This window comes from Staurois parvus, unplaced genomic scaffold (genome assembly GCF_062004578.1).
Source record: "Staurois parvus isolate SC_StPar_1 unplaced genomic scaffold, SC_StPar_1.0 ptg000397l, whole genome shotgun sequence".
Lineage (NCBI taxonomy): Eukaryota > Metazoa > Chordata > Amphibia > Anura > Ranidae > Staurois > Staurois parvus.
Window position 1 is genome coordinate 5,835,090 of NW_028318193.1, and position 14,987 is coordinate 5,850,076.

General features: G+C 48.4%; 1 protein-coding gene across 3 annotated transcripts in view; it reads left to right on the forward strand.

Moving 5' to 3' along the window:
* Positions 1 to 14,987, forward strand: part of CUNH6orf58 (chromosome unknown C6orf58 homolog) — a 101,954-nt gene that overhangs the window by 62,338 nt on the left and 24,629 nt on the right. For all 3 annotated transcript variants that reach the window (XM_089686463.1, XM_089686462.1, XM_089686464.1), the window contains exon 5: positions 5,145 to 5,383. In XM_089686463.1, the coding sequence (XP_089542589.1) occupies positions 5,145 to 5,383 (239 nt within the window). The remainder of the gene's footprint in view (positions 1 to 5,144; positions 5,384 to 14,987) is intronic.

The following is a 14,987-nucleotide window of genomic DNA, read 5'->3' on the forward strand; positions in this document are numbered from 1 at the left end:
GGTGCATGACAATGCCTGGCCTCATGTGGCGAGAGCATGTAGGCAGTTCCTGGAGGATGAAGGAATTGATACCATTGAAAGGCCCCCGCATTCGCCTGACCTAAATCCAAAAGAATTCCAGATTCCAACGCAGACAGAGGCAGGCAGGGAGGGAGAGCAGAGGTATAGGATTGCTCACCCACTTTTGACTGTAATATTTATGCCGCCCTGGACTACCAAGGAACTGTATATCGCTGTGTAATATCGCTACAGGCAGAAATAAATTTCCACTATTTAAAAGGATAAAGGCACCATGGTTTGTTTTTCTTTTCTCTACATCTGACCCTTATAATCCACATGGGTGAGAGGAGGAAATGAGAAGGAGATGACCCTTGGAGGGGAATAAGGAGATAGAGCTGGTCTTCATATCGGTGTATGAGCAGTTGAAAAAGGAGAAAGAGGAGAGTACAGGAGTACCTACATCTACACCTTGGTACATCTAAATACAGAGCATTAACCCACCGATCCTGGAAGGATCAAAAAGTCTATTTGCCTGAATTCATTCAGGCAAACATAAAGGTGAGCGAATAGGGAGACCATAAGGCACCTGGCGAGAGGGATTAAGAAATCACCTGCACTTTGGCACTTGTTTATAAAGACTTTATTTATGTATTACACCAATGCACGTGCACATTGGAATATATTTTTGCACAAATATTGCTGGATTGATCACATATAATCAGAGTGGCACGAATTATATTTATATCTTTACTATATTCATCTATTTATTTATTTATTATTCACATTATATTAAGGTCCTATATTGATTATTATTTATCACACAAATTTAGGTTGTGTATGTGTGTATTGGCAATATATTGGTAATCATCCAATTATATTAGTTTATGGAATATCACTTATCATTAATATTCACATTTGATTTATATAGTTATTAATATAGTAGAATGAGTACAGACTGGATATAGAGATATACATGCATAAAAGTAGGAGCGCGGCACTATAAATACCTTATATATTGATCTGACACTACCAAGTGAGTTTGTGTAAGTGCCAGCGCACCAAACACAAAATACTAGCAATTAATTGTTTAACACCCATTGAATGCCTCATTCTTAATAGCTCACAAGGATTCACACTATATAGAACACTTCTGGAATATCATGTTTCGGTCCATCCAACGCTGCCAGGTTGCACCTCAGACTGTCCAGGAGCTCAGTGATGCCCTGGTCCAGATCAGGGAGGAAAAACCCCAGGACACCATCCATAATCTCATTAGGAGCATGCCCTGATGTTGTCAGACATGCATACAAGCACGTGGGGGCCATACAAACTACTGACTTCTATATCCTAGGCATTAAGAGAAAAAAAATGCGGCACACTTTATTTGTATAGGGTGGAGAGGCGGGGGGGTTATTATTGATGGTGGAAAGGCAGGGAGGGGGTCATTTGTTTAAGTTGGAGAGGCAGGTAGGGGAGTTATTGTTTGAAGTTGAGAGGCAGGGAGGGGGATTATTTGTTTAAGGTGGAGAGCAGGGAGGAGAGTTGTTGTTTGAGGTGGAGAGGCAGGGAGGGGAATTATTTGTTTATGGTGGAGAGCAGAAAGGGGGGTTATTGTTGAGGGTGGAGAGCAGGGAGAGAGGTTAATTTTGAGGCTGGACAGGCAGGGAGGGTGGTATTTGGTGTTACAGGCATGAAGGGGGTTATTGTTGGTGGTGGAGCGCCAGGAAGGGGGTTATTTGTTTAGGGTGGGGAGCAGGGAGGGGTTTTATTGTTGGAGGCGGAGAAGCAGGGAGGTGGTTATTTGTTTAGGGTGGAGACCAGGGAGGTAGTTATTTGTTGAGGGTGGAAAGGCAGGAAGAGGGGTTATTTGTTTAGGGTGGATAGCAGGAAGGGGGGTGATTTGTTTAAGGTGGAAAGCAGGGTGGAGGGTTATTTGTTGAGGGTTTGGGCTCAGGGCAGGACAGGACACTTTGGCACCAAGGGGGGGACACTACTCACCAGCCAGAGCAGAATCACATGACAGCCAGTCAGGGAGGGGAACAGCAGGTCCCCAGGAGGTGGTTGAGGGGCAGGACTAGCGCAGGAGGGGTGGCACTGGTGCAGGAGGGGGCAAGGTCAGTAGAGGGGACACTGCATGCAAGAACTCTTAACCCCTGCTGGCCAGAGTTTCATTCATTGGTGCAGTGTCTGTCAGAGCACCCCCTGCATCGACACCACACTCTCTTTCTGTTTCTGAGTGAGTCATCTGTTGGGCAGAGATCACTTCACTTCAATGACAGTGAAGTGTTAGCTGAGTGGGTCTTCCAGGCTAGTTCCATCTGGGGGTGAGAGGAGCACAGGGACCACTCCAGCATTCGGCATCTAGCTGCAGCAATGTGTGTGCATGTTCTGTTATGGCCAGTAGTGGAAAACTGCTGTGCATCTTCAGCCAACAACTACCCTCTGGCTGACTTTAACCAGCACTGTGCTATGTCATCCCATTGCACTCCGCTTCCCCCCAGTGATTTGTTGCACTCAGGGCTCCCGACCCTTCCACCCCCCTTGTCCCAGCCCTGCTTGTGACTATCAGTGTCCAGCAGAGCACGGGTTGAAGCTTGTAGAAAGCTGCATAACCCCTGACCCTCTGTCTGGACAGTGCTGATGGGCCGTGTGCTGATCACATGCACTCCCTCAAGAAAAAAATACTCTTTAGCAATATTCCCCAAACTGAGCATATGCAGCTTGCCCCCAAGGCTCTGTTCTATCAGCAGAATAAATGGGGACAGTAGAAGAAGGGGAGGATCAGATAAGACAGGATCAAACATCCTTTTTACACAATGTGGAGGATAACCCCTTCCACAGTGAGTATAACAAGCATGCTTTGCTGCATATACAGACTGATTTTACTGTTGTGGGTTTAGTAACACTTTAAGGTAACACCCATAAGTGCACATTATGGCAATGTATTAGCTTATTTTCTTCGTAAAAGCTGTAATATTGCTTGCCAGGCTTGATAAAATTGGCTATACAAGTGTTTTTTATCTTTAGATATTTTGTTACCGAAAATTGTTTAGCTGTTCTGCCTATCAAATCTAAGCATTGAATGTATAATCTCTATACCTGATCCAGTTGTGACAAGATAACTGTAACTTACTGTTTCGTTTGAACGGTGACTCAGTTCAAATGACATCTTGCAGATCGTAGACAGCTTTAATCCAAAACAGAGCGTCAGACAGATGAACATCAGATAGGTCAAAAAAATCATAGAACAGTTTGTCTAGCTCCAACAATTACATATGTTCAGAACAGAAACTAAAGGCACACTGAAGAAGGGTGGGACTAACTGTACAGGGCATCTCCTAGCTATGGATTGAGGAAGGGACATAATTATTTAAAGGCAAACAAACAACAATGCATGTGTAAAATGATATTAGCTCATTACTACAGTAAATTGGGTTCATCCTCACAGTCAAACAACACCCTAAGCCATGCTGTAGAAATAGGAAGAGATAGCCTGACCCCTGTGCACCTTGCTAGACCTGAGATAAAAGCAGCCTCAGCTCAATTCATCCAATCCATGCCCCCAGCATGTTTCGCCCCACCCTCCATGATTAAGCCCTGGGGGGCAGAGTGAAACCTCTTGGGGGCTTGGTTTGGATGAATCAAGCTGACGATACTTTTACCTACTAATCACTCGGACCGGGTGAGGTGTGCGGCGGTCGGGGTATCTCTTCCTATTTCTACAGTGTGCTTTGGGTATGGATGAACATTTCCCCAGTCCGATCTCTCATTAGTCAGTGGCATCCAATTCATTGGACCTTGTTAGCCTGAGTGGGGGCCACTAAGCATTTATTGTGGGTTACATAGATTGCCGAATGTCAATATATTTCAATTATTAGCTCTGGATTTTAGCTGTAAGATTTTGAGAACCCATCAGCTTGCATACTATTTCTGCATTACTTCTCAACTTTTAGGGACAAGTTTTCAAGTTTTATTTTTTATTGCTGTAAGCAATGTTAATGAATTTCACTGTTCAGAACAGTTGTCCAGTTTTCTTTTCCTTGTATCTACTGCTGTAAGTAATTTTCTTCAGTTGGTTAATGTGAAATGCTTGTACAATCTGTAGGGAAATTAATGCCTCTTAATGTTTGAATTGTAAAGCATATATGCTGGAAACAACAAACAGAATACACTACAGCAATGGCTATAAATCTGTGTTTTCCCCTTTGTAATAACTCTTTTGGCGTTTGGAAATAACCTTATTTCTTTCTGAAGAATAAGAAAAACATGAACACTCTTTAGTCTTGCCTGAGTTTATGAAGAGCTTTGAACACCTTATGAATAAAGGCTGAAAGCAATTTTCTTGCTATGGAAAGAGAAACATTATTTTCTAACCAGTGAAACTGCACCTTTTTTTTATACCAATAACAAATAGCATAGTTTATTGCAAGACTACTAGATAAGTCCCACTATGCAATGTAGCAAATAAATATGTTTATCAGAGAACTTAAGCATTGGAACAGCTGAAAATTATATCTGCACTGGGGGTGCACACAGGGGCCTGGGGGCAGCAAAAAACAAGTAAACTGGTTAGGAGGGATGGCAGGGGTGGCATATAGAGAAACCAATCTCCTCCATTTTCCTACTGCAGCCGCTGAATGCCAGAGAAGCAGGCTTTCAGAGGCTGCAGGAGGAAAATTGAGGATATTGGTTCCTCTATATGCCACCCTGTCCTATCCAGGTGTACAGGGGAGCCGCAAGCGCCCCCTGGAGCATGGGGCTGGGTCACATGACCCCTATAGGTATGCCCCTGAAGGAATCCTTTACCATTTCACAGTTGTAAGACCTAAACTCACAGTCATTTACATTAGTTCTTACCCAGGAGGCGCAAAATCTGGTTCAGGTCTGCATAGAAACCAATCAGCTCCAGACTTTTTTGTCAAAGCTTAGTTGAGCAAGCTGAAGTTAACAGCTGATTGGCTACCATGCACAGTTGCAACAGATTCTGAGCTCTCCAGTTCTAGTAAATTTTCCCCCATGTGTCATAGTGGAAATAACTCCAGTATTCTTAACTTTTAGAATTATTATTTGTAAAATTTGAAATATGCATATTATTTTGTATTTGTATGACCTTGCTAAAGTTTAATATTTATATTTGTACTCAGGTTACGCTACCTTTCATTTCCTGAAGGAAACTTTGGTAAAGATTGGGCAACAGCCGTTGAATTCATAGCAGCCGTCAATTTCCCAACTAATTTCCAAAGCACAAATGATTTCCAGCGTTTCCTTCCACATAGGAAGCTGGTTGATGGTGATAAGGTCCCCAACGTTGCTGACTTCAGTGAACAGCAAAACAGGGTTCTGTCCACATTAAAGCTGATCAATAAAGTCAACACTTACACAGGTATGTTTAATTTTCACATTTCATGTCTGACATACTTTCAGGCCAGTCAAGATGAGAAATGTATAAATGAGCATCCTAGCAGTTAAGAGTCTGAAAGCTGGAACAAGGCGTTTGACAGCAGGTGAGCATAAGATGTTTATGTGGCACAAGGAAACGTGAATTTCCTAAATTGAAAAGTCACAGGCTGTATGTGCTGCTTAGCTGCATGAAGAAACAGGCAGGATGATAAGATCTATATAAATATATTTTGTGAAAGGAAAGGTAAAAAAATAACTAGAGGTTAAAAGGAGAGCCTTTTTAGCACTGTATTTAGTGTCAGAGCTACCACTACAATGTCAGACTAGGGTACCTAGGGCCCACTACAGGAATCAAGACTAGAGGCCTACTTCGGAGTGCCATGAACCACGATGACAGGAGTCTTGACTTACGTTTATTAGGAGCATGGATAAATAAGCATAACTTAGCTTTTTCACTACAAGACATTTTTTTCCATTTTTACACATTAGCTAACATGCATATTATGGACTTCAAAATTTACTAAAAATCTTGTACATCTAAAATGATTTTCACTATGAAAGCAGAAGATCTATAGAATAAAAAATGGTCATTTAGTGTTTTTTATGTTTCACAATTAGAGATGAGCGAATCGAAGTAGGCGAAGTGGAATTCGAGTCGAATATTGGAAAATTTTCGATTCGCGCCGAATCCGAAAAATAGCCTACTTCGGAATTTTTCCTAAAATGGCGGCGGACATGTGCGGCGACGGAGTGGGGATGTCTGGGAAGGCGCGCAGACAAGGCGCGCTGACCCATAATGCATTCCTTAATGACATGTGATCGCATTAGCCAATCAGCAGCCAGCCAGCCAGCACTGTGTAATGGTCGAGCTATAAATAGCGGCCATTTTAGAATTCTTCATTTGCCTCCAGTCATTCAAGAGAGGCAGACCGCTCTGTATTAGGGACAGAGTTAGGGCCACAGAAACATTACTTGGGGACAGAGAAACATTACTTAGGGACAGAGAAGCATTACTCAGGGACACAGAATTGTTAATGAGGGCCACAGAATCGTTACTTAGGGCCAAAGAAACGCTAGTTAGGGCCACAGAATTGTTACTCAGGGACAGACAGAATTGTTACTGAGTGCCAGAGAATTGTTACTTAGGGCCACAGAAACGTTAGTTAGGGCCACAGAATTGTTACTCAGGGACAGACACAGAATTGTTACTGAGGGCTACAGAACTGTTACTTAGGGCCACAGAAACGTTATTAGGGCCACAGAATTGTTACTGAGGGCCACAGAACTGTTACTTAGGGCCACAGAAACGTTATTAGGGCCACAGAATTGTTACTCAGGGACAGACAGAATTGTTACTGAGTGCCAGAGAATTGTTACTTAGGGCCACAGAAACGTTAGTTAGGGCCACAGAATTGTTACTCAGGGACAGACACAGAATTGTTACTGAGGGCCACAGAACTGTTACTTAGGGCCACAGAAACGTTAGTTAGGGCCACAGAATTGTTACTCAGGGACAGACACAGAATTGTTACTGAGGGCCACAGAACTGTTACTTAGGGCCACAGAAACGTTAGTTAGGGCCACAGAATTGTTACTCAGGGACAGACACAGAATTGTTACTGAGGGCCACAGAATTGTTACTTAGGGCCACAGAAACGTTACTCAGGGACACAGAATTGTTACTGAGGGCCACAGAACTGTTACTTAGGGCCACAGAAACGTTAGTTAGGGCCACAGAATTGTTACTCAGGGACAGACACAGAATTGTTACTGAGGGCCACAGAATTGTTACTTAGGGCCACAGAAACGTTACTCAGGGACACAGAATTGTTACTGAGGGCCACAGAACTGTTACTTAGGGCCACAGAAACGTTAGTTAGGGCCACAGAATTGTTACTCAGGGACAGACACAGAATTGTTACTGAGGGCCACAGAATTGTTACTTAGGGCCACAGAAACGTTACTCAGGGACACAGAATTGTTACTGAGGGCCACAGAACCGTTACTTAGGGCCACAGAATTGTTACTCGGACAGACACAGAATTGTTACTCAGGGACACAGAATTGTTACTGAGGGCCACAGAACCGTTACTTAGGGCCACAGAAACGTTACTCAGGGACACAGAATTGTTACTGAGGGCCACATAACCGTTACTTAGGGCCACATAATTGTTACTCAGGGACAGACACAGAATTGTTACTGAGGGACACAGAATTGTTACTGAGGGCCACAACCGTTACTTAGGGCCACAGAATTGTTACTCAGGGACACAGAATTGTTACTGAGGGCCACAGAACCATTACTTAGGGCCACAGAATTGTTACTCAGGGACACAGAATTGTTACTGAGGGCCACAGAACTGTTACTGAGGGCCACAGAATTGTTACTCGGACAGACACAGAATTGTTACTCAGGGACACAGAATTGTTACTGAGGGCCACAGAACCGTTACTTAGGGCCACAGAATTGTTACTCAGGGACACAGAATTGTTACTGAGGGCCACAGAACCGTTACTTAGGGCCACAGAATTGTTACTCAGGGACACAGAATTGTTACTGAGGGCCACAGAACCGTTACATAGGGCCACAGAATTGTTACTCAGGGACAGACACAGAATTGTTACTGAGGGACACAGAATTGTTACTGAGGGCCACAGAACCGTTACTTAGGGCCACAGAAACGTTAATCAGGGACACAGAATTGTTACTGAGGGCCACAGAACCGTTACTTAGGGCCACATAAAAGTTAATCAGGGACACAGAATTGTTACTGAGGGCCACAGAACCGTTACTTAGGGCCACAGAATTGTTACTCAGGGACAGACACAGAATTGTTTCTTGAGGGACACAGAATTGTTACTGAGGGCCACAGAACCGTTACTTAGGGCCACAGAAACGTTAATCAGGGACACAGAATTGTTACTGAGGGCCACAGAACCGTTACTTAGGGCCACATAAACGTTAATCAGGGACAGACACAGAATTGTTACTGAGGGACACAGAATTGTTACTGAGGGCCACAGAACCGTTACTTAGGGCCACAGAATTGTTACTCTGACAGACACAGAATTGTTACTCAGGGACACAGAATTGTTACTGAGGGCCACAGAACCGTTACTTAGGGCCACATAAACGTTAATCAGGGACACAGAATTGTTACTGAGGGCCACAGAACCGTTACTTAGGGCCACAGAATTGTTACTCACGGACAGACACAGAATTGTTTCTTGAGGGACACAGAATTGTTACTGAGGGCCACAGAACCGTTACTTAGGGCCACGTAAACGTTAATCAGGGACAGACACAGAATTGTTACTGAGGGACACAGAATTGTTACTGAGGGACACAGAATTGTTACTGAGGGCCACAGAACCGTTACTTAGGGCCACAGAATTGTTACTCAGGGACAGACACAGAATTGTTACTGAGGGACACAGAATTGTTACTGAGGGCCACAGAACCGTTACTTAGGACCACAGAGTTGTTACTCAGGGACACAGAATTGTTACTGAGGGCCACAGAACTGTTACTGAGGGCCACAGAATTGTTACTCGGACAGACACAGAATTGTTACTCAGGGATACAGAATTGTTACTGAGGGCCACAGAACCGTTACTTAGGGCCACAGAATTGTTACTCAGGGACACAGAATTGTTACTGAGGGCCTCAGAACTGTTACTTAGGGCCACAGAATTGTTACTCGGACAGACACAGAATTGTTACTCAGGGACACAGAATTGTTACTGAGGGCCACAGAACCGTTACTTAGGGCCACATAAACGTTAATCAGGGACACAGAATTGTTACTGAGGGCCACAGAACCGTTACTTAGGGCCACAGAATTGTTACTCAGGGACAGACACAGAATTGTTACTGAGGGACACAGAATTGTTACTGAGGGCCACAGAACCGTTACTTAGGGCCACAGAATTGTTACTCAGGGACAGACACAGAATTGTTACTCAGGGACACAGAATTGTTACTCAGGGACACAGAATCGTTGAATTAAAGAGTATGTCAGACAACATGCAGAGGAGTGGCAGAGGAGGCAATGTTTTAGGAGCGAGCAGACGTGGCAGCAGAGGAAGGGGTCGAGGCAGCAGTATTCGCAGCCAGAGGCCAGTGCTCCCAGTGTCATCCAGCGGTCGTGTCTCCACCGACAACCCTGCCGTCATCGATTGGTTGGCTCGGTCGTCTTCCTCTTCCCAGGTCACCTCTGACACCTACAGCCAACGGTCGGTGGGTACGTCAGACACAACCGTTAGTTGGCATGGCCCGGGACCAAGCCCACTGAAATCACATGTCCTCTACCTGCCCCTGTCCTTTGGTGTTCCCTCACCAAGCGAAGTATCGCATGCTGTGGGCTCAGCCCCACTGTACAGTGAGGAAGAGCTAACAGAGGGCGGTCAGGAACGGGGGGAGACATCCGCCTTTTCAGCAGCCAGGCGAAGAAGTAGTGGCGAGGAGAGTGGCTCGGTAGCCGGTCTAGAGACAGGTCTGTCTCCTGACCCACACGCAGCCGAGGGGGCTAGTAGTGAGGCGGAGACCCTACTTGATGATGAGGAGGTTGATCGCACTTGGCAGCCTCGTCGTCATCAGGCAATTTCTTCCGCATCATCAGGAGAAGAGGGTGGCAGCTTGGCAGCTTGGCAGCGAGCGAAACAGTCGGTGGGTTGCCCAGGAGGCAGCAGGGTCGCAGCAGTGTCAGTGGAGCCAAACGGCCACGGAGTAGAGCACCAGCTCCACTGCAGCCTACCACCACGGCCAGTAGTGGTGCCGGTGTGCACGGAGGAAGTAGCAGTCAGCCAGTGAGGAGTAGCGGGGGCAAAGTTTCCTACTCGGCGGTGTGGCAATTTTTCGTCAAGCCGCCCGAGGAAGTAAACGTAGCCGTATGTCGACTATGTGGCCAGAAAGTCAAGCGTGGCCAGGGGGCCCATGTTGGGACTACAGCGTTGCGGCAGCATATGCAACGTCGCCATTTGGTGGCCTGGGAAAACCGTGATAAAGATACGGCGGTTCTGCCCGCCCCAGCCCCCGCTCCATCACCCGCTCCGTTACTTGCTCCGTCACCCGACGTCAATCGCCCTCCATCAGCCAGTCAAGGCTCCAACACCTCTGCTGAGGGGAGTTGTCGCTCGTTGGCATCTTCCGCTTGTTCAGATGCTCCTTCTCCTGCTACTCCTCTTCACGGATTCCGTCAGCAGTCTTTCTTGGAATCCGTTTCCAAGAGACAACAGTTTGCGAGCACGCACCCGACGGTGCAAAAGCTGAACGTCCTCCTGTCCAAGTTGCTGGTGCTGCAGTCCCTCCCTTTCCAAGTGGTGGACTCAGCACCTTTCCGAGAAATGATGGCTTGTGCCGCGCCGCGGTGGAGAGTGCCAAGCCGTCATTTCTTCGCCAAAAAGGCAGTGCCAGCCCTGCATTCACATGTAGAAGAGATGGTGGGCCAGTCTTTGAGCATGTCGGTCTCTGCCAAAGTGCACGGCAGCGCCGACGTGTGGAGCTGTAACTACGGTCAGGGACAGTACATGTCATTTACGGCCCACTGGGTGAACGTGGTGCCGTCACAGCCGCACCAGCAACTTGGACAGGTCACGCCGCTTTTGCCTCCACGTTTGCACGTCCTTGGTCCGGCAAAGATGTCCGCCTCTACCACCTCTTCTTCCGCCGTGTCCTCAGCCGCCACCCCTGTGCCAAGTCCCATTACCCGACCGGCATATCACATGTGCAGGGCGCAACGGTGTCACGCTGTGCTGCACCTGGTATGCCTTGGCAAACGTAGTCACACAGGGGAGGAACTTCTCAGTGTAATGAACAGAGAAATCGACAGATGGCTGTCTCCGCGCAAACTCAAAATCGGAACCATGTTGACCGACAACGGAAAGAACATGGTGTCTGCTCTGCGTCAAGGAAGGTTGTGCCATGCGCCATGCATGGCTCACGTGTTCAATCTGGTTGTCAAGCGGTTCCTAAAATCCACCATCCCACTGCAAGACATCCTTAAAATGTCACGTAAACTTTGCATGCATTTCAGCCATTCCTACACCGCAAAGCACACCCTCCTTGAGCTGCAGCGGCAGAACGGAATTGCACAGCATCGCCTGATCTGCGACGTTGCAACAAGGTGGAATTCAACCCAACACATGTTAGACCGCCTTTACGAACAGCGAAAGGCCATCACCGATTTCCTGATGTTACAAGCGGATAAAGGTACTCCCCTGAGTAACTTTGATGTCAGCCATTGGCCGCTCATGCGTGACACCTGCCGCTTGCTCAGGCCCTTTGAGGAGGCCACGCTATTCGTGAGTCGGCAGGACTATGGGATGAACGACGTCATTCCTCTGTTGCACGTCCTGGAACAAATGCTGTTAACAATGGCTGGTCAGGGTGCGGTAGACGTGGCGCACAGATCTCAACGCCACATGACCCCTGTGGGGGCAGGACAGGAAGAAGAAGAGGAGGTAGAGGAGGACATTTGTGCTCAGGAATTATTGAGTGAAATGGGTTTTTTTTCCACTCAGCGGACAGGAGTGGAGGAGCAGGAGCATCTGGTAGAGGAGGAGGAGGAGGAGACAGAGGACCCAGACGCACCGTGGCAGTATGCTGTGGAGATGGAGGCAGGGAGTCCCTCGCATTCCTTGGCACAAATGGCCCATAGCATGCTCGCTTGCTTGCGTAGCGACAGCCGAATAATAACCATCAGACAGAGGGATGACTTTTGGCTGTCCACCTTGTTGAACCCTCGCTACCGTTCAAAAATGGTGGCCTTTTTCACACCTGCTGAGAGGGAGGCCAAAATAACGTACTATAAAAACCACCTATGTAGTCAGTTGGTCTCTGCCTTTCTGCGCCAACGTCCATCCTCAGACACTGTGGGCCCTGTGCGCTCGCGTTCCGCTGCCATGGCAGCAGGGGAGGGGTGGGGTGGTAGGAGCAGTGGCAGCTCCACCAGCAGCGGCTGCCTCAGTCTGCAGTCGATGATGAGTAGCTTTCTTTACCAGCGCAGTGAGGAAACTACTAACCAGCCGCAGCAGCAGCAGCATCAGGTGGACCTGGAGCAGGACCTCAAACAACAGGCTTGGGCCTACTTGGACAGCACCCTGCCAACCGAGGTAGACAATCCCCTTGACTACTGGGCAAAGAAACTTGACCTTTGGCCCCAACTAGCTGAATTTGCCCTTGAAAGGCTGTCATGCCCGGCCAGTAGCGTGACATCGGAGCGCGTGTTTAGTGCGCCAGGAGGTATTGTAACTCCGCGGAGGACACGACTGTCCACCCAAAGTGTGGAGAGACTCACGTTTGTGAAAATGAATCAGGCGTGGATTAGTCTGGATTTCAAACCACCAGTTCCTGACACAACTGACTAAATCCGCCATGAATCATGCCTCAAACATGTGCCACTTTCAGGTCTCCTCACACACTGCTGGTGTGTTCCATTTTTTGTCATAGGGTGCTGGCAGATTACGGGCCTCCCATAGCTGCTGCCAGGCCCCTAATCTGCCATGGGCCCCTATACCGCCTCCTCATGCTGCTGCCAGGTCCACAGTCTCTTATGCCATGTGCCACTTTCAGGTCTCCTCACACTGCTGGTGTGTTCAATTTTTTGACATAGGGTGCTGGCAGATTACGGGCCTCCCATAGCTGCTGCCAGGCCCCTAATCTGCCATGGGCCCCTTATATACCGCCTCCTCATGCTGCTGCCAGGTCCAGAGTCTCTCATGGGTCCCTGTACGGCCTCCCATTGCTGCTGTCTCCATCGCCAAACTCTGCCATGTGCCACTTTCAGGTCTCCTCACACACTGCTGGTGTGTTGAATTTTTTGACATAGGGTGCTGGCAGATTACGGGCCTCCTATAGCTGCTGCCAGGCCCCTAATCTGCCATAGGCCCCTATATACCGCCTCCTCATGCTGCTGCCAGGTCCAGAGACTCTCATGGGTCCCTGTACGGCCTCCCATTGCTGCTGTCTCCATCGCCACACTCTGCCATGTGCCATTTTCAGGTCTCCTCACACACTGCTGGTGTGTTGAATTTTTTGACATAGGGTGCTGGCAGATTACGGGCCTCCTATAGCTGCTGTCAGGCCCCTAATCTGCCATAGGCCCCTATATACCGCCTCCTCATGCTGCTGCCAGGTCCAGAGTCTCTCATGGGTCCCTGTACGGCCTCCCATTGCTGCTGTCTCCATCGCCACACTCTGCCATGTGCCACTTTCAGGTCTCCTCACACACTGCTGGTGTGTTGAATTTTTTGACATAGGGTGCTGGCAGATTACGGGCCTCCCATAGCTGCTGCCAGGCCCCTAATCTGCCATGGGCCCCTGTACCGCCTCCTCATGCTGCTGCCAGGTCCACAGTGTCTCATGCCATGTGCCACTTTCAGGTCTCCTCACACTGCTGGTGTGTGGAATTTTTTGACATAGGGTGCTGGCAGATTACGGGCCTCCTATAGCTGCTGCCAGGCCCCTAATCTGCCATGGGCCCCTATACCGCCTCCTCATGCTGCTGCCAGGTCCAGAGTCTCTCATGGGTCCCTGTACGGCCTCCCATTGCTGCTGTCTCCATCGCCACACTCTGCCATGTGCCACTTTCAGGTCTGCTCACACACTGCTGGTGTGTTGAATTTTTTGACATAGGGTGCTGGCAGATTACGGGCCTCCTATAGCTGCTGCCAGGCCCCTAATCTGCCATGGGCCCCTATATACCGCCTCCTCATGCTGCTGCCAAGTCCAGAGTCTCTCATGGGTCCCTGTACGGCCTCCCATTGCTGCTGTCTCCATCGCCACACTCTGCCATGTGCCACATTCAGGTCTCTTCACACTGCTGGTGTGTTGAATTTTTTGACATAGGGTGCTGGCAGATTACGGGCCTCCCATAGCTGCTGCCAGGCCCCTAATCTGCCATGGGCCCCTGTACCGCCTCCTCATGCTGCTGCCAGGTCCACAGTGTCTCATGCCATGTGTCACTTTCAGGTCTCCTCACACTGCTGGTGTGTTGAATTTTTTGACATAGGGTGCTGGCAGATTACGGGCCTCCTATAGCTGCTGCCAGGCCCCTAATCTGCCATGGGCCCCTATACCGCCTCCTCATGCTGCTGCCAGGTCCAGAGTCTCTCATGGGTCCCTGTACGGCCTCCCATTGCTGCTGTCTCCATCGCCACACTCTGCCATGTGCCACTTTCAGGTCTCCTCACACTGCTGGTGTGTTGAATTTTTTGACATAGGGTGCTGGCAGATTACGGGCCTCCTATAGCTGCTGCCAGGCCCCTAATCTGCCATGGGCCCCTATACCGCCTCCTCATGCTGCTGCCAGGTCCAGAGTCTCTCATGGGTCCCTGTACGGCCTCCCATTGCTGCTGTCTCCATCGCCACACTCTGCCATGTGCCACTTTCAGGTCTCCTCACACACTGCTGGTGTGTTGAATTTTTTGACATAGGGTCCTGGCAGATTACGGGCCTCCCATAGCTGCTGCCAGGCCCCTAATCTGCCATGGGCCCCTATATACCGCCTCCTCATGCTGCTGCCAAGTCCAGAGTCTCTCATGGGTCCCTGTACGGCCTCCCATTGCTGCTGTCTCCATCGCCACAC